Below are 19,689 nucleotides of genomic sequence, written 5' to 3'. Positions count from 1 at the left end.
TTGGTAACATTCACTGCATCCTCTTCAGGGTTAAATAACCCACCATGAGCTATCATGTGGGTTTCTGCCTATTGTGGGTTTGTGTCTGAAAATATTTTCACTTTTGGGGACAGAAGCTAGATTAGTGTAAAAATCTCCTTAATAATAGTGTGATGGAAATATTAGTATTAGTAATTAGTATTAGCCTTAGTAGTTATAGTGTATGAGCAGCAGCACTGATGAACATTGTTAGTAAAGTTTATGTCTGCCTCTTTGTGGGGTATTTCCATATTTGTAGATCAATGATGGGGAAATATGTGGCCCTCCCTTTGTTGGACTGCAACTCCCATAATCCCTCACCATTGCATGTGCTAGCTAGGACTCATGGAAGTTGCCATCCAGCAGCTTCTGGAAGGCTGCACCCTCTTTCTTGCTGTAGTCTGTCATCTCTCCTATAATCCATAGGTTTCCTTTGAGACATCTCAATGTGAACCTAACGTTGCTCATTCTATCTCATGCATGTCACTCAAGAAGCTTCTTTTCATGAGTCTGTTCCTGATAGTAGTGACAATAGCCAAATAAAATTTGTAGTTAGGGTTTAGTTAGTGAGACAGATACCTCAAATTCTATCGGTCAATCTGCTTTAGGAATGCATCTGGGAAGCCATTCTGGGAAAATGGAACAGCATCTCATTAGTACATAAAGTCAAAGATGGCCTTTGTCTGGCAAGAGTCAGAATCCACCCAAGGAATCAGCCATACGTGCAGTGAACCTCTCTGGTGAATGGCTGTAGTTCAATGGGAGTTGATGCTTTGTGTGCAGAAGGAACCTGGCTCAATCCCCAGTATCTCCACATAGGCCTGGAAACAACTGCTGCCCAGAACTCTGGAGAGGACTTGCCAGAAGCCTCGGCTAGCATGGCCAGGAATCCTGGGAGTTGACATCTGGAGATCTACTTTCTTTCCATCTCTTTTTTAGACAATACTAAACTACACGTATTAAAAATCTGACTTGGTATAAGGCATCATTCTCTGTTCCTCTGGAACTAGATGCAAAAGAGGACAAGGCATTTGCCTTTTAATACCAGTACAGAAGAGATGTAGCTTGCATTACATCTTCTTCCTCTTCTACATAGATGTTAAATGGCCAGAAGCCCTGTTCAGTTTTGCATCTGGCTACATTAAGGGTGACAGTACACTATTAATATAGTACACTTTCTAAGCATTCAAAGTATTTAACATACGTCATCATCACAGCTCCTTTCAGCTAACTGTTCGGACTGACCAGATGGGTCACGGGAATAGTGAGTGCATCTTATGTGGTGGTATTTATTTACTTAAAACTTTTCTGTACCGTCCCATCACAGACGTCTCAGGACGGTTTACAACATTAATAAAATAGAATAAAAATAGAAGTAAGAGTATAGCTGCCTTGAGTTCAGGCCCAGTTTTGAGCCAGAAATGGACTTGGTTGCCCTTGTGTAAGAACAGCAGGAGTATGACCCTGTTAGTTTTTCCCAGTTTTCCATGGAGCTTTGATACCATTGACCAGTGGGTTGCCTCTTGATTTGGGAGTTGGAGGTACTGTTTTTTGGTAGTTCAACTTTTCTGGGGTCAGTTCCAGAGAATAACATTGGGTGATTCTGCCTTAGTCCCCTGATAGTGTGGTACACAGCACTACTTTGACTCTACTACTTTGTTTAACATCTTTATGGAGCCATTGGGAACTGTCATGATGAGATCTGGGGCAAGTGTTATCAGTATGGCAATAGGCCCAGCTCCGTTTTGCTGTAACATCTGAATCAGGAGGGGACATGAATTTTCTGAACCAGTAGTGCCTTAGACATGGTTATGGGCTGGACAAAAATTAACAAATGAAGCTGAATCCTGATAAGACAGAGAACCTTCGGATGGGTGGTTCCAGGATCTGGGAATTGGGTTAACTGTTCTGAATAGGGTTGTGTTTCTTATGAAGGAACAGGTATATTGTTTGGGGGTGTTCCTGAATACATTCTTATTACTGGAGGCAGAGGTGGTCTTAGTGACTTGAAGCACCTGCTCACCTTGTTTGGAAGCTGTAGCTTGTGCAGAATGCTCTGTGGGGCATCCAGCCATTTACACATCATGCATTAAAATAAGTGCATTTCTGCCTGTTGGCTACTGAACCATGAGCAAGCTTCTGTTGTTGATACACACAACCTTAAATAACTTATTTCAGGTACTTTGCAGATGACCTTTCCCTATATTCACCCAGTTGATTCCTGAAACCTTCAGAGGAGGTCTGATTATTTCCTGACCACTAGAATGTTACCAGGTGGTATCACTGATGTTGGTCTTCTCAGAAGTTGCACTCACTTCTTGGGACTTTTTCCTACACACAGTTTGAGAAGCAGAAACTTTTTCAAAGCATTTGTTTATGCAGGATTTCCCTGGGTGGTAATGGATTAGGTCACTAGTCTATTTTATTCTTTTGTGGTAATGTTTTACATTGTTTTATATGTTTTAGTCAAAATTAGTTAGAGATTAATTATTATGCATCAATAAGCAAATAAGATAGAATTGGCTTGGGAAGCAAGATATTGCCTGGGTTTGCATTATATGGCAATCCATCATGGGTAACTCACTTGCGTGGATTGTCAGCTCCAGTGAACTCAGAGCACTTCCCATAGGGTGGCATGTTTTTTCCCCAATGAGCCACCCTGAGAACGCTTGGCTTGTTTCAGGGGTTGTTGAACCCTCAATGGACTCTTCATGTCAACTGGGCAACTAATTCCATTGAAAATTGTGGGAGGTGGCAAGCTGTACAGCAAGAGCAGCAAACCTGGCTTGCTATACTCATCTGAGCGAGTGCCAGTGACAAATGCTTCACCAAGTACCCAAGTGGTATTTTGAAGTGAACACTAATGTGTTCCCTCACACTGCTCAGTTTTGTGGTTGTTGAAGCTTTTTTGCGCCCTTTCTCCCCAGAAACTGACTTTTTTGTTTTTGCACTCTCTGAAGTGACAGCTTCTCCACTGTGCTAAAGCAACACATTGGAGTGGCTGTTGCTGGTTCTTCACCATTTTTGGTTTGCTTTGGCACCAGAAATATGTAAAATTATCTTTTTGTTGGGAACTTGGAGTTGCACAATTGCACATCTCTGACTGCCCAAAAAAGTGAAACCTTGCAGGCCCAGTGGCCTCTTAAGTGCTTGCTGCCAGAACAGGCACCATTCATAGAAATTGACAAATGTTAATTTGCTTTCATTTGACAGCTATCAAATGACAACCTATCAAGTACAAAGCAGAGCCACAAGACCTTTGCTTGTAAAGGGAGTAGGAACTGCATCAACCCCTTCACAGCAAGATCTTCTAGTTTAGAAGTGTGAAACTGACAATTCTCACTGTCCCTGACCCATTCCTGCATTTCTAGGGCTTTTGACAGCTGTCAAAAATAAAGATTTCTTTTAAGCAGGGCTTTTGACAGGGATATATGCAGGCAGGGAAAACCACCAGTGGTGAGCCCAGTCATCTGACAGACACACTGTGTTTTGTTCTGCTAACAACCCACACTGCATAGATTATTCATAAGGATTATCTTATCATAGAAACATAACCAATAACTTACGTCAGATAAACATCTTGAATTCCTGGCTGAATTTTAATTTGAATAGAGGTTTCCATCTCATAACATCTACTGTAGCTACTATAATTCTAATATTGCTGTAGATTGACACAGAAAAACTTGCTGTGTATGTTTTCCTTTGGTAGATAAGCGTTAGATTAACCTTTATGATGAGCTTGTTTTCCATCAGACTACCTCATCATGGTGAGAGAAAAGCACTTCCTGTTGAATTTTGTTTCTCTTTGGAATAGTAGGGCTTGCTTGCTTCACTTGGGTTAAAGGATATTCTTGCAACATGGAAGGAGAAATTTTGATAGGACTGAGGTGGTTATAGTCATCTTGTGAGTTGTATATTGGGCCATTCAGAGACATTCTACTCTTTGAATAATGTTGCCTGTAACACTCTGTTTCTGTTCTTGTTACTGTTCTCAGGTGCAATTAAAGTTTTTGGTGTAGAAAAATTGACATCTGTTGTAGCTATGTTCCCAAACTGGGCAGAAACTCTTCACCCAGCAGGTGATATAATTATGTTAAGTTTCACTGGCTGTGGATCCTAGGGGGAGGAGCAATACATTCTAGACTGCCCTCCTAAACCTGAGGAGAATGAAAATTAATGGTAAGTATTACCATGGTTTTACTCACACAAGTGCAGATTCCTGGTCACCTATTTGTAGCCATTTATTCTTCCTCAGACATAAAAACTTACCCTGTGAGCTAATACTGTATGGTACATAATGTTGAAAAAACTATTAGGTAGAATCTCATATTTTAAAGGAAGAAATACTGTTTCTGGTATGTAAAGGCCCATGCTTTGGTGTACCCAAGAAGCTTTGGGGCTTGTGGTTTCCAAATAGCTGGTCTAGCTTCCCAGTCTTCCTCCCTCACATTGGATTTTAAAAGTGACAAATTTTTAAAATTTTACCCTGTATTATGGGGGGTGGGGGGTCTGCTGTTCAGGCAGAAAATAAAACTTATAATTGCACACTGCTTTTCAAACCCTTAGGCATGCTTAAAATAGCTGTTTGGATTTCACTCGCCTAGGGTTTTTAATTTTTTTTCCTAAAACATGCTGGTAAATATATTTTATTGTACTGAAACACTGTACGTAGATTTCATGAAATAAACAAAAACGTGGACAGCAGAAAGGTATTGCTATGCTAAAGTGCTTCTTTTTCTACTTATAAAAGGTATACTAATCTAAATATATTCTTTGTTCTCAGGCAAGATAATAGCATAGACTCCACTTCTTCTTTGAAGGAAGACAACAAATTGGAAGGATTGGACTCAAAACAAGGTAGGAATTAGGGAAGGTCCCAGTGTTGCCACCTTTGTATTTGGCATGACAGTAGCTATAATGTGATATAACCTCAATTAAAATAAAATGCTCTGAAGCATGTGTGCAACTACCACATAATAGATTATAAGTATGCTAATACAGAATAATGTATATATTGAAAAAATAATTGCATTTCAGACATACAGGAGTTTCCATCTCCTGCCACTTGTCAAATGAAGCTCAGAAGTTGTTGGCATTTCAGGAGGTGGGTTGGGAAGAGGGCAAGCTTGTAGCTGTATGGGTGGGTTACACTGTAGCATAGTTGGAAACTAACCAACCACTTGTATGACCAACTAACGGCCTGTCCCTTTTGATAGAGTTAGTAGAATGAAAAAAAGTTCCACTCTTTCCCCCAAATTCATTGCTCTACTTTCTCCTTAGCACCCCATCCACCACTGACATCTTTTTCTACTGTCAGAACAATGAATGGAGATCTTTTTCTAAATGGTGTTGTAGCTACTCAGAATCAAGCCTTTGCCTGTTTGTTAGCCAGCATGTTGTATGCTGGAACTCGCCATCATTTTTCACTTTCTGAGAGGCACAATGTTACAGGCTTCCAGACTGTGGTAGGCTTATGTGGGCTCAAGTAAGGTAGGGCCTGCCATTAATTTATATCGAACAAAGTAAATGAGCATCAGTCAGCAAGATGGGAAAGGTAGGGCTTGCTTTTGTCTTCTCCATTCACTGGACAGGTCTAATCCTTACAACAAAAGTGTGCCTGAGTGCACCCTCTAACTACCTCTTGAGTAAGCTAACGACAAGTGTGCATGTCAAAAAGGGGGTGGGGGTTGGAAATACCCGCAGCCACTGAATCATTGAGTTTTGAGGCAAGGTGATCATGTGTCTCCTGTTTTTTCCATTGATACTGAGTTCTGGCACCTTGGAGAGTGGCAACAGCACCTTTGAAAAACCTTTGGCACCTGTTTTCCTGTTAGTAGGAATCCCCTCCAATTTTGCAGTTTCTCCCTGTGCTAGAGGTAGGATCTCCCTGAAAGAAACCAGGGCATTGCATTATGAAAAGATGGAAAGGAGCCTCTTTCCACGAATAGCAATCCTCTGCTAGGGCTTTGCAAGTTGCTGACCTGCCAAATCTGGCAGTTCACCTTCAGCCTGAGCTAGGCAATGTGTTGGCTAGGCACCCATTCTGGCCAATACTTATCCCAGGGTCCCCCTTGTGCTGACCTGACATTCCGTGTTTGCATGGGTAGTTCAGGTTGTAAAGAAATCATAAGTACATAGCTTGAGTAAAAGCATGTAAAAAGGGGGGTGACTACAGGCTGCTCCTCCAAGGTACCACTGAAATTCCTTGTGGGGGTATCAGATCATGGCTGCCAAAAATGGGACTCATAATAAGCTCATGAAAGCTCCCTGACAGGCAGTGTTCATAATCTCCAAAAAAGAGTAGTTAAAGTGATAATCTGCAGGCAGAAATGGGTCTTCGACCTTTGAGGGCTAGGACAATGCTGCTCTGGCTCTTTAGGACAGCCTTCAGTGATTTGCTCTTTGGCTAGACTGGCAAGCCGTTTTTGTTCCTTTGGCCAAGCAGCTCTGTAGCAGATTTGGGTTTGTTGTACCATCTCAAGTCAGATGACACAGAGAGCCCAGGGGTGGTTTCTAAGCCACATAACAAGACTGGGCTTGTTAGGGTGACTTATAAATCACAATAGGCCACCCCATGGGAACTACACGGGTTTGACAATGCAGTAAGGCAGCTGGGCTTATAAGCTCAGGTGGTTTACTGTGTCATGTGAACACACTGTGCTGCAAGAAAATTTATCTTCTATTCCTGCTGTAAGTCCAGGATTAAGAAGGTTGTGAGAGAGGGCAAAGTGGGAATAAGATCATAGGGAACCATGCTGTGGCTTACGAATTAGCAGGAAACAAAATGACTTACTGTGTTGGTTGTCAAAATTTGACAATTGGATAAGCACCAGTGTGAGCCCAGAGCCCAGCTGGTATGTTGTATGGATGTACGTTTCAATATTTCATCTCCTTGCCCAGTAAGAACAGACACATGCAACAAGCTGCAAGAAAGAATCAGCCAAGATCCTATTACTGTGGGAAATATCCCTAATAATTACTTAGGACTGTTTAGAAGGGTGTGGCCCATTATTTCTTAAAGACAGTAAAAGTAGCTAATAGGGGAAATTGATGAAAATTGTATCATAAAGGAGATGAGAGGGTTGTAGGATGCAGCAACTTTGTGAAGGATGCTTTTAAACATTGCTTGTTGCACTTTTTAGAATGACCTCTGAATTGACATGTTTCCTGCAGACTTCCTCTCTTCCTTCTCTGCTATCAGAGGGAATTGATGACTTGTTGCAGGTGATTGCTTCTTTGTCCTTTTTATGACTTTATCAGCCACCATTTCGTGATGGCTCTGGGCAATGACAACACTGCTAGTCAGGATGTGAGCTTTTAAAAAGCTTTTGAGAATGTGCAGGCATAAATTGTAAAACTTAGTAACTGTTCTTCTTCCATACTGGAGTCTGTGTTGCTGAAGATGAAAAGTATGAAAGCCAAGGGGTAAGCAGGAATGAGTAAAAAGTGGTTAAGAAAGAGAAATTAAGTGCCTGGAAATGAATTTCATAATCCTGGTTGAAGGAATAAATACAAGTGATCAAAATGAAAAAGATAATGAGAAAAATGCCATCAGAGACTTTTATTACTGTGTAAAATTACAGCTGCAAAAAAGGGAAATGAAGCGGTTCAGCTAATTAAACATTTGTTAGGCCAGTAGGGCTGTCTGATTATTGTACATCGTAGGTCCATGGAGATTTCCAGTGATGAAGAGAGAACCCAGGCAGATTGTACCTTTTAAGGTTTAGGTAACTTCTTATTCTTGAGGAGAAGGATAAAAGATTTCTCGTTTTAGTTTTCTCTCATTCCCTCAGGTCAGTGCCCCTTTCTCTTGGATCAGTTGGCCTTTGGCAAAAAGAGATGAGTGTGCTGGAACATAACTTCTGAACCTTGAACCAGGCTTATTCGACAGAGAATGTTTTCTCTCTTTGGAGATATTCTGTTCAGTTGTACAATGTATTAAGTAAATATGGACTAGTACCCTGTAGCAAGGCAAAATAATTTCCATTCCTTAATCCTATTGATTCCTATTTCTTTTGATCTTTCACACACTTTGTTTCTGGCAAGTTAAAAGCACACGGGTGGTGTTTGGAGTTCATGCCTGCTTTTCTGGAGGCAATGTGTGGAAAAGATTAAAAACTACACCTTGTAGATTAAAGTAGGATATTTGATCTTGTTGCTGACAACCACTCCTCTATGGAGTGGTTGTCAGCAAGGCTATGGTGATGAAGAGATATATTTGCATAGGTTTCTAATATCTATGTTTTAAGCCACTTTGTCATCGCTACAGTAGACTTCCCTAGCAATGGCTATATTAGGCTTAGATTTTTCTTGCTTTAAACATCTTCAAGACGACAACAATGACAACAGCAACAAAACCATTGTGATATCCTGCTTTTTTTCCTCTTAGGAGGAACCCAAGGAGACTTACGTAGTTCTTCACTCCATTTTATCCTCACAACAACAACATTGTGAGGTAGGTTAGGCTAAGAGTGAGTTCCTTGCCCAAAGACACCCAATGAACTTCATGGCTGAGTGCAGATTGAGACTTGACTCCAGCATGTAATTACTACACTATAGACCATCGTAGTCTTATTTTTGTACTTTGCCTGGTTTGAAGCTGTTTTTGATCTTGCCTTCTTTGGGCATGTTTAACTATAATTCTTAAGGTAAGGCAAAGCTACCCTTTCCTGTGTGTTTAGCTGTTCACTTTTAACGAAGATGTAGAAGTGAATGGGCTGAGTGTGCTAGCATGCTCCTTGTCCACACCATAGATAGGTAAACCAAAGTTCCTGGCTTAGCATAACATCCATGCATGGTCATTGTTCTGTTGAATCCACGTTCATTGAACTGATTCTGCTAAACAGCTTATTTGATAATATATTAGACTAGTAATTTTAAATAATTTCAGTCCCAGAAAATTGTGCAGTTGTGTTCATTTTTTTTAAATAGCAAGTCTTAACAGAGCGTGTGCTTATGGCTTTCCAATAAATGTAGTCTTGCCTGGTTGATGTCCTTGTCTGTTTCAGCTGTCCAAGAGAGTGGTGAAGTGTGGTAGGTAACAGCTTGACCAAGAGAGACTACATATAGGCCGATTTGTTCATTGTTACCAAGGTGCCTGTTGAAAATCATTGCTAAAGTGGGGCAGAATAGGTGCTCCAAAAGGGTTGGCAACAAGATTTCACCATTAGTAATCCAGTCCTTTGGACTTCCAAGTGTTGTACTGCCTTCCACATTTCTGACATGACCCCAGGTCTCCAACTATTTCAGAAAGGGGAAGGTATTAACTTTTCCTTTCTAAGGCCCCCTTTGGAGCACTTCACTGCTGTGGTTAACTGTGGTTCTAAAAAGAACCCCTAGGTAACTGAATGGGATGGAACAAATGAGGCCATATGGAAGGGGCAGGAATAAGTCCCATTGGTGCTGGTACCCCATGTGCTCCATCTCTAAGTTTTCTAAATGCCTCTCGTAAGTGGGAGCCCACAGCTTCCCCAGGTTATTTGTTTGTTTTTTAAACTGGAAAATGTGTATACTTTTTTGACTGGGTGATATATGAACATTCTGTGAAGGCACAATCTATACCGATTTCATGGCTGGGAAGTAAATGGAGCCAAAATTGTGCATCTCTGATAAACCACCAACATTTTTGTAATACAATTATGAAGACATTTGCAAACAATTTAAGGGCCAAGAAAAAAAGGAAAAAAGTGGTGAAAGTATCGCTTTCTCCAAAGTCCTCCTTAGGCTTTAGGGGAGGGTCTGTCACTGCTGGTGGCATGGATGAGATTGTGAAGAGTGGCAAGTGATTTTTGCTACCTTTGCCAAGCGGCTTGCTAGCTGTTCCCGACAACCCATGATGGAAATGGGGTTTTTGGGTCTGGGCAATATACCAACCCATTATGAGTAGAACAAGCTATGTATTGTCAGAGTGCCTCATTGCTCCCAAATATACCATCCTGCTGGCAGTGGCGCAGGTTCAAATGACAAAACAACCTCAACTCATGTTGAGTTGTTGTGTCATGTGGACCCAGTCATTTTCTTGAATTAGGCTCTCAAAAGCACAACTGTGCCTTTGAGTGCATTTTAGTGAATTTTTTGAAATTTTGTTTTAGTGATTTAGCCATACAAATATGTTTATAGATGATGGTTGTCTATTCAGATATATTTTTAGTAATTGTGAAACTGCTACTTGTAGAATGGTTTTCTTTCCAGTTGTTTTAGATAGCTACCTCCTAACTTTACAGGGGAAGAACATTTATTATACATTTCTCTTAGTGTTCAGTATTGATTTTTCTTCCCCCTCCAGATACCAGTTATATCATAAAAAGTCAAAGAAAATATGTTTTTCTAAAGATTTTCTTCCTTGCTCATAAACACAAGACACACAGAGGAGAGAGAGAAAAAAAATTATGGCATTTCTTTCCAGAAAGATTTAAAGCTAGGGTAGAATTTCTAAAGCCTTTCCTCCCTGCTTTTGACTTGAAAAGAGAAGTAGTCCTACTTGACTCATTTGGAATTGGTGCAGATTAATTCCAGTTCCTCATTTTTTCCACAGAACTTGTGAATGGAAAGTATCCAGTAATAAAGATAAAAAGCAACATTCTCCACTTAATATGTATGGAGAAGTTTCAACTTTTCATCCCATTTTCCAAAAGAAGCCCTCACATCCATGTAGCTACTGTTGCAATACGGTATACTATTATTGCCAAAGGCACTGAAATATTTAACAGGACAGCAGCATACTTCAACAATCTTTGTTTTCAGAAACTTTTGTGATGAGCAGGGACCAACACATGTTGAAAAAAAAAAAGATTTCTAGTTCTCAGCAGATATTCTCATTACAAGGCAAAATAATAATGAATAATCCTGTTGAAACTTCTGCATAAAGCAAATGCTATAAATTAGCAATCTGAAAAAACCCCAGCCAAGACTATAATTCCAAAGATTTTACTGCCAATCCAAGCACATGATCTACAGATTTGTGATTTACCCATCTATAGAATTCTCTTGTTTTTACAAGAATCTCAAAATACATACACAGTGGGATAATTTCCGTTGGATCATTGTTTATATTAATTACTAAAAGTAGTGATGGCTAACCATTCTGCCAAGTGTGCTTCATATTAAGTCCAAAGCACAGAATTATGTATTTCAAATTTCATGTATCTAGTTCTCCCTCTCCTATTTCCCTTTGTCTCACATTGCTTTATCCTCTCTTATGTCTCCTCCATCCAATAGAATGACTGGGTTCACACAACCTGACTACATTTACTCAAAGTTGAATATGGGTTGGTATTGAAGTATGAGTTGTTTTATTGTATGAACTTGGCTGCACTTAAAAACCATGGTTGCTCACTTATCTGTGGAGAACTATTGGTTGTTCATGGTTAACGAAGTAGAGTAGCTGGGTTCAGCAACAACCCATAATTGACTGATACTCAGCTTGGTTGTTGTGCTGTTCAAACCCAGTCAGTATCTCTGTGCTGGGATACATGCAGGATGAAGCCTTTGCAATGGCCAAGACTGTGCTTTTAGTATATAGGTCCACACAGCAGGCTGGCTGTACATCCACTTTCCATTGATCTTACTGGAAATAAATGGGAAGAGTTGATTCACTACATAGAGGGACAGCAAGTTCTGGACCACCTCAGCCTTACTTGCCTTCCTGCTATTGGCATTGCCTATCAGTAAATTCTTCACAGAAACAGCAGAAGGTCTTTGATGGCATTGGGCTGTCAATTTTGATTTTTACATTAGGGGAGCTGAAGAACAAATATACTTCATGAAAGATCCATGAGTGGCAGTTGCGGGAGGGAGAGGGCAGATAAACTCTGATATTTTCCTTCTCCAGAGTACGCATGAGATAACAATGCAGTGAAAGGATATGAAAAATACACAGGGAGAGCAATTGTTCCCTTACAAGTGATTTTTTAAAAATTACCCCTTGATTAAAATTTGGTAAATGGTCTTAAGAGCTATATATGTTTCAAGCTCTGGATCCAGTCCATGGCCCACTGCTTCCCTTGCCTTATTTTGAGGATACCAAATCCTAACATTTACTGCTGTCTGAGCCCATGTTAACAAGCATCCCCTTTATAATCAAAGCTTTACTAGGACTGAAATTATTTGGTGCTCAGGAAGTGCAATTCAGAGGAACTTTTATATTGGTTTCCAGTATATCAGTGACTGTGGTGCTGATGAGCAAAAGTAGCAGATCAATAATGCTTCCAGCCTTGGAGATTTGAAAGCTGAAGCTAGAGGAAAGAAACTGCTAATTCTGTAAAAGTAGTCCAGTCAAGGAAAATATTTTGGTCCAAATGGGAAAAGGCTAATTGAAAACAAAATCCCTAAGAAAGAAAATAACAGTAAAGTATTGATAAAGTATGTAATTATTTCTGGGTGTTCTGGTCTACTGCTATCATTTTATTATCATAAATGGAATGTAGGAGCTTGGAAATGAGTGCAGTGTTACTGTAGGCTTCTTCTCCAGCACAAGCTGAAAAATGATCTGTATTTTTATCCATGCATCAATTTACAACTCTAAAGGTTTCAATTAGGAATGTGTGTCTGATTTGGATTAAGACGGAGTAGAACTGGGCCACTTTGGTCTGGTTCTTCCCAAAGCCACCAGAAACAAAGCTGGAGCCAAATGAGACTTTGTTACCAACTTATGTTTCAGCGACATGCAGACTTTATGTTCCCACAAACAGACTATTTTGGTTTCATTTCAGTAATGCTAATTATGAGCAGTGGAATGATGGAAAAAGGATGTGCAGTTGAGTGACTGATAAGTCTACCTTATAATCCAAGGACATGTTTTACCAGGGGCTCCAATCAATGTGTGTTGAGTTCTATTGAGTGTTTCAGTAAACAGCCTTGCTGTCTAGGTTCTCTCAGTTGTACATTGTAGGAAATTAGAAGTAGGAAGTAAAATGACAGTTTCTTTTTTATTTCTGGGGATTTGCTCAAGTTTTGTTTATATCTGTTTTAAATCCAGTTTCTTCTTGAACTCATCCCTACTCTCAGAATTCTTGTCTCCCCCCCCCCTCCATTTTTGAGATTTATCAGTCATTCTGTGTTGTAGTCTGTGATCCAGTTCACACAGTCATCATGGCTTAAATGAGCCATGGTGCTCTGTTTAAGCTATGGCACATGTCAGACACTATTTGCCTAACTAGGAGTGTGGGTGTGGCTTGTGATATTGTCAAAACTCAAGCAAAACAGCTTACGAGAAAACAGCCATCAAATACCTCACTTAGTTCATCTGTTGTTTAAGTCATGGGGATTGTGCAAACCAGCGCTGTTTGTGCCTTTATGTAGGCTTAGATAGTGCATCCATGTTCCTCTTCCCTAGTTAGGAAAAAAACGGGTACAGTCTTATGCAAATTTAGACATTAAAAGGGCCTACAACTCCATGCTTATCTCAGCCAGTATAGCATAGCTGGCTGGGTATACTAAGAGTTGTAGGGTTTTTTTCTGTCTAAACTTCCCTAGGGTTGTTCTTTAAATAATTTGAATTTAGTTCTTGTTACTCTGCAATGTGTGGGGTTATTCTCATTTTCTTTGTCTGTATCTTTTGTTTTCCTTTGCTTTCTTTCTAGGAAGCTGACAGTGTCTTAGTTCTTCCCCTTTATTGAATTAATTTTGAAAATAAATTCTTAGATTCCTTGCTTCTATTTTCCTTTTGTTTCTAGTTTCATTCAGTACATTTTGCATTGTATGAGCATTTAATAATTATAATTTATAATATGTTATTTATTCATTTGCTTTTCTTCTGCAAATCCCAGTGTTTTGTGTTTGTTAGGAAAGCAGTTTAATCCAAAAGGCTTCTTTTCCCATTATGAATTTGGAAACATAAAATCTTGATTCCTAATCCCTTTTTGTTCTACTTTTCTTTTGTTTCTTGTTTCATTTAGTACATTTGTACTATCTAATATATATTGTAAATTATATTTATCATCAAAATTCCTTGTGTTTTGTTCTGATGGTTGTGTGCACATGTGCATGTCTTATTCCCTCTGTATCTCCCAGTTACTGCTTTTTCCTGCAGTTATGTGGAGGTGGGGGGAGGCGATTCAGTTCTATGTGCAATTCCTGTCAGGAAAAGTGATTATTTAGAATCCAGTTCCAGTTTGGTTCTTCTTTCTGTCTTTCACATTCTGCTCCTTAAAATACCTATTTTTAAAAAATAATCATCTCCGTACATTGGTCGATGCTTTGTTTTTCAAGGTGTGGGTAGCACTAGCCTCTTCTCTTGTGTCTTATCTATTTTCTCCTCCAACAAAGTATGCTACCTTGGATTGGTGTTGTGGCTAGCAACATTTCTTTCTAACTTAGGATCACACACGGTGGCCAACATGTGTGCCCTTTCTTGGTACATCTAAAAAGGACTTAAGGACCATCACCAACTGGGATGTGTCGTCTCACTGTTGCTTTGACAGTGGCCCTTGCACACCAGAGCTCTCCAGTCTGGCCAACTCATGCATCACTGTTCTGTCTCGCTGTGCTGCATGCCTCCAGCATCCTGCATATGGAGTCACATCTTGTCCTCACTGCCTGGTATGGAGGGTACACCCCTGGGATCCCTGTCTGTGCCTGTTTATACTACAGCTGCCAACATTTGCCCTTGACAGTGTGGTGGAAGTAGTTTTGATAGGCATTGTCAGTAAAGTTCCAGATGATGACATGCTGAGGTGCAACATCCTTCTTCACACAGCCAGAATGATCCTCATGATGAGGTAATGTTTGGGAACAAAATATGTAGCTTTTGCTCTCAAGACAAGTCACTGAAACTGCTTTCATACTCTTCTCACCTTGATTTTTCTACCACTGTATGGACTGGTCCTTGTTTTTGGCACGGAGGCCCAATCACACCCTGCATTACATTTCATAGTGCTGTCTCCTGATCTGTGAGATCCATCAGATGACTGAATGCTGTGGACTCCACCAAACAGGAGGCAATGGCTAGTCATCCAGTGCCAGCTTGGCACCTGGTGGAGTTGTTGAACGTGGTAGCTACTTGTGACATTCATATTGTAGTCAGAATGATTCCAGTGGGTAAAAAATAAATGTGTATGTTAACATTCTGTAAATCTGTGAATTAAGACCATATCAGCAAATTCGTTACTGCATTCTGTGGAATAATATAAAGCTGTGACCTACTGCAGTAAATTGGGCAAAGAAGCCACTGTGTATTTTATCTCTTTTCTATTGCAAGGCTGTGTATAAATTCTTGGCAAAGATTTCTCATTGTCCCTTTAAAACTATTGTACATAAAGTATCTCCCAAAGAGCAACATATTGATCTTCAGCGTAATAGACCATATGTCCTTTAAGATGTACCAATGGGTAAGCAAGCTTGTATCCAGCTTTTTAATATAGGTAATGAATTTTGAATTTGTCTAGACTATAATTGTAGGTAGAGAGTTGTAAAAACAAAATGTTATGCTTCAGTCCTAAATACATTAAATGAGGGCTGGTTCATGCAAATGTGTATGCACATTGACAACGGGGTTCACACAATCACCATGGTACATCTTACCATATTTAAGTCATGCCAAGCCATGGGCACCATTCTGAATATTTGTCCTGCAACTGTAGCTTGTTTTATTTATCTGAACTCATAAAATGTGGGCTATGTGAGAGTTAGAAAACCCCCTTTTTCTGTCTATACATACATAGGATTGCAATCTAAAGGACTGACATATACCCAAGAAGCTCAAGATAACAAAATGGGTGAGATACAATCTGAACCCACATAAGATACCTTTTAAAAGTGCATTTATTAACAAGAACAGATAGACTATAAAATTACAGTCAAATATGTGCATTATTATCATCTAGCTTGTAAACACATAAACCTATCCCTAGCTAATTGAATACAGCAACAGATACTTTGTCTGTTTTCAGAAGGTCTATTACAGGGAGCTCTCTCATACTGGCAGGAAAAAAAGCATGGATTTAAGGGAGCATGGCAAGCTAGTTCCAACTGAAGATTGTGTTAGATTACTATCTAACAATATGACAGACCAGCAGTTGTAAAAATCTACCATGGCTTGTTGTGCAATCTGAACACAGTTACTTCTGTGCACCTTAAGAAGTCTGGGACCAGTTCACTGTGCTGTCAGTTCTCTTGAACCTGATGGAAGTTTCGGAAGCATTGTGCTGTGAAATTGGGACTGTGGCATTTAAACTAAATCTTTTTTAAAATGTCCAAGCCTTGGGGGTGAATGCTGAGCATAGCTTTTTGGATTCTAGCCCACATTTTTAATCATAATTAAACAAATAAGAATGCCCTAATTGTTCCTGAGATAACTTAAACTGAAATCCTCCATTAGAAGATGTTATGCAGACAGCTCTAACAAGTGCAGTGGTACACTGATAACTGTACCCTCATATTATTTTTTTCCATGTATAAAGTAATTGTAACAGTATTTTTAAACTGCACTTTAGGAATTAAATTTACTTCTAAAATAATAAACAGTAGTCAGTCCCAAAGGCTTCCCACATCAACTTTCATTTTGTAATGCAGACGCGTCCTTGTGATATAAAACCTTATGACATTTTAATTAGGAAAATAGATCATGCAATTCCATACGATGGAATAAATTTTCCAAGCGCTGCTGCTTTGGTCTACTGCATGTTCTTCTAAATTGGAATAAAAATGCATTAAAACTTGTCTAAATTAAATCGGTCTTAAGGTTGGGGGAGGGCAGAAAAGAGAGAAACTGTTGTTTTTAATTTATAGATGACCTTTTCTATACTTTAAATCTGTGCAAGGGAATGTTTGTGTGTAGAGGTAATACTTTGCAAGCTGGAAAGCAATTCTTTTTGTGAGGTTTCTGAATATTTTCCTTCTGCTAATTTTGCATTACAGGCAAAGGAGAAGATAGTGATGTTCTAAGCATCAATGCCGATGCATATGACAGTGACATTGAAGGTCCATGCAATGAAGAAGATAATCCAGGTGTGCTGGAAAAGACTGCCAAGAGTGGAGATGGTCAGATAGATGACCTTCAGAAGGACATTGAAAAAAGTGTAAATGAGATCTTGGGGCTTGCTGAATCCTCCCCAAAAGAGTCTAAGGCAACAACTGTAGCAGTTCCTCCACCAGATGATGTTCAGCCTTCAGCACAGCAGCTGGAGCTCCTGGAGCTTGAGATGCGAGCAAGGGCTATTAAGGCCCTCATGAAAGCAGGAGATGTAAAAAAATAGCTGTGGGGCTGTTTCATTTGCAAGATGTCTGTATTTGTTCTGATGGGTGTGATGTCAGCTCTCCTCAGTGCTAAAGTATATTTGGACTGGTTTTGACATTCCTCATTCAAACCCTTTCTGTATCTTATCTCATAACTGAAATATTTGGCAGCAGTTTGTTATCGCCATCAGTTTGCTTTGTCTGTGACTTACACAGACGGATGGGCTTGATACTGTTTGACTTAGTTGGTCATTTTTGTGTGGTGTTAGATTATTTTTCAGTATGGATTGGGAAACAAATAGTCATAGCCAACGTGGCTCTCTAGTTAAATCCCAGTGCTTTACAGAATACTAGAAGAACAAGGTAGGGCAATTAGCTTTCTGGTGCCAAATATTTGTGAACATTTACCTAGGAAGTTTAATTGTGGAGAGGAGAAAGGTGATCCCTGCTATTGGGAATGGAGAGATACAGAGCATGGGCATTGAGAATTCACACCAGAATCCCTTGAACATTACAGACCTGGGTGGCTTGTCAGCCCATGTTGCCGGCACAGACTGTAGTTTGAAATAAAATTTAGTTCTTATCTTCCTTAATCTTCAGCAAGAATTCAGGAATATAAGTGACTGCATCTTAAAATACACAGTTTAGGAACATCTGGCGCATGGAAGTAGGTATGTGTGTGGCACCCAGCTTGCTGGAATTTTAAAAGAATTTTAAAACCCACAGACATTTGAAGTGCGTTGCTTAAATTGCAGAATTAATCAGAACAATCAGCTTTTTAAACCCTGTACCAGGGTGCTGCATAAGTGCCTGATTCCTATGGCTGGGTATGCCAGAACAGATTCATTTCTTGGCAAATGTGCACTTCAGCACCATTAATGTTTTCAGCTTCTGTTTGAGAATACAAATGGAGACATTTACACCTAGCTGTAGATCTAGTTTTTACACACATGCCCTTTCTGTAAGATGAAGCAGAGCAACAAAGACTGAGGTTTCGTTTGGAAGTAAGTGTACTTGCATCCATTGTAAACATCAATGGCTCCTTATTCAGCGAGCACAGCATGTTAATACCTGCCATGTTGAAAGCAGGCAAAAATCAACATGTACAAGTAATCTGAATAAATACAACTGACTTTACATGATTGTGCATGCTCAGGATTATTGTGTACAAAACATTTATTTTTAAAGCACCAAGCCAGGACAGCTAGGTATACCAAAAGGGTTTGCAAAGTCTTACTGAGCCCAGTGTGGGTGACTGCACTGTGGTGTGCTGTGCTGGAAGAGCAGTGGAGAAGATAGCCTGGCAAGTGGTTGCTCCTTGAACAGTAATTACTCATGTTGAATTGTGCACCTTTGTTCTCTCATCTCCTTAAGCTTTGGTGTTTGGGTTGAAAAAGGAAGAAGGGAAAGCTGGCTGAGCCAGGGATTAAACCGTTAATACAATAGAGATCATCAGCTTTGCGGGTTCAAGACTGAAGGGGACAGAACTGGTTTGCAGGAGAAGAATAAGGATTTTGATTTCCTTGGGTGGTGTGGGAGCAGTGAAAGCTCAATAATTGAGAAATGAAATCTGAAAGTGATGAGAAGTGAATCGGAGATGCTTGTGGGAGACCTGAAAGGAAAGTTAATGTTTTGGAGTTCAGATGTTTCCATGTTTTGTTCTAAGGGTATTGAAATGGCAGTTCTTCCTTCTACTCACTTTGTAGTCTTGAGCAAATCTCTTGTTTCATCCTAGTTTTCTTCTGTGAAACTTGTTGCAACATCAAAAGTAAAGTAAAGGGAGAAATGTGGTGTTATGGGATACAGGCCCAGCCTCTGTCTTGCAGTCTGGTTCTGGGCAAGACACTTGTCTCTATCTAATTCAGCAGGTTGCTTCTAAAGTGGCCAGACAAATGCTTCTGGAAGACTTGACAAGCAAGCATCCCTCTCATGTTGCTTATACCAACATCTGGAATTAAGAGATAAAGTGCTTCTGAATATGGTAGTTTCATTTAGCAATTATGCCAGATACATGAGGACAGTATGGGCAAAGTTGGGGCGGAGCAGTTAGGAGGAGCCTTGGATGGATGGGCCTGAGGGAAAGTTTCATGGGAATAGTCCACTACCATGGACAAGATTCATAATATCTCCAGTTTATGGAGAATCAGATTTGGTTTATGTGTTCCTTTAATTATTCTCTACTATTTTCTAGAAAAGTGTTAAAAGCCTTAATGTCTCATTAAGAATTCAAAAATCATACAAACCAACTCTTTTATAAAAGAACACACTATTTACAATCATCTGTAGTCTTAAAACTTTAACTCAGTTTTCTGCTTGCTCAGTAGCAGTGCTATCTTTGTACTTGATCACCTGATTCACGAATAGTATTTTTTTAACTGGACCACTTAGTTGTATCCTGAATTTGTTTCACTTAAAAGTAATAAGCAGCTCATATTATTATGCAAGGAATGTTTATTAAATGCTAACCTTTCAAGCTTTCTGTTAATCACTTTTTAAAAG

At 39.7% G+C, this 19,689-nt stretch overlaps 1 protein-coding gene across 1 annotated transcript in view; it reads left to right on the top strand.

Annotated features, from left to right (window-relative positions):
• The window catches only part of CAAP1 (caspase activity and apoptosis inhibitor 1), a 34,347-nt gene extending 16,020 nt beyond the window's left edge, over nt 1-18,327 (top strand). The window contains exons 5-6 of the mRNA XM_044427873.1: nt 4,802-4,875; nt 16,873-18,327. Of these exons, the coding sequence (XP_044283808.1) occupies nt 4,802-4,875; nt 16,873-17,210 (412 nt within the window). The 3' untranslated portion in view covers nt 17,211-18,327. The remainder of the gene's footprint in view (nt 1-4,801; nt 4,876-16,872) is intronic.
• The last annotated feature ends 1,362 nt before the right edge of the window (nt 18,328-19,689 follow it).

This window comes from Varanus komodoensis, unplaced genomic scaffold (genome assembly GCF_004798865.1).
Source record: "Varanus komodoensis strain SLA01 unplaced genomic scaffold, ASM479886v1 scaffold19, whole genome shotgun sequence".
NCBI lineage: Eukaryota > Metazoa > Chordata > Lepidosauria > Squamata > Varanidae > Varanus > Varanus komodoensis.
This window is presented reverse-complemented; position numbering and strand designations above follow the sequence as displayed.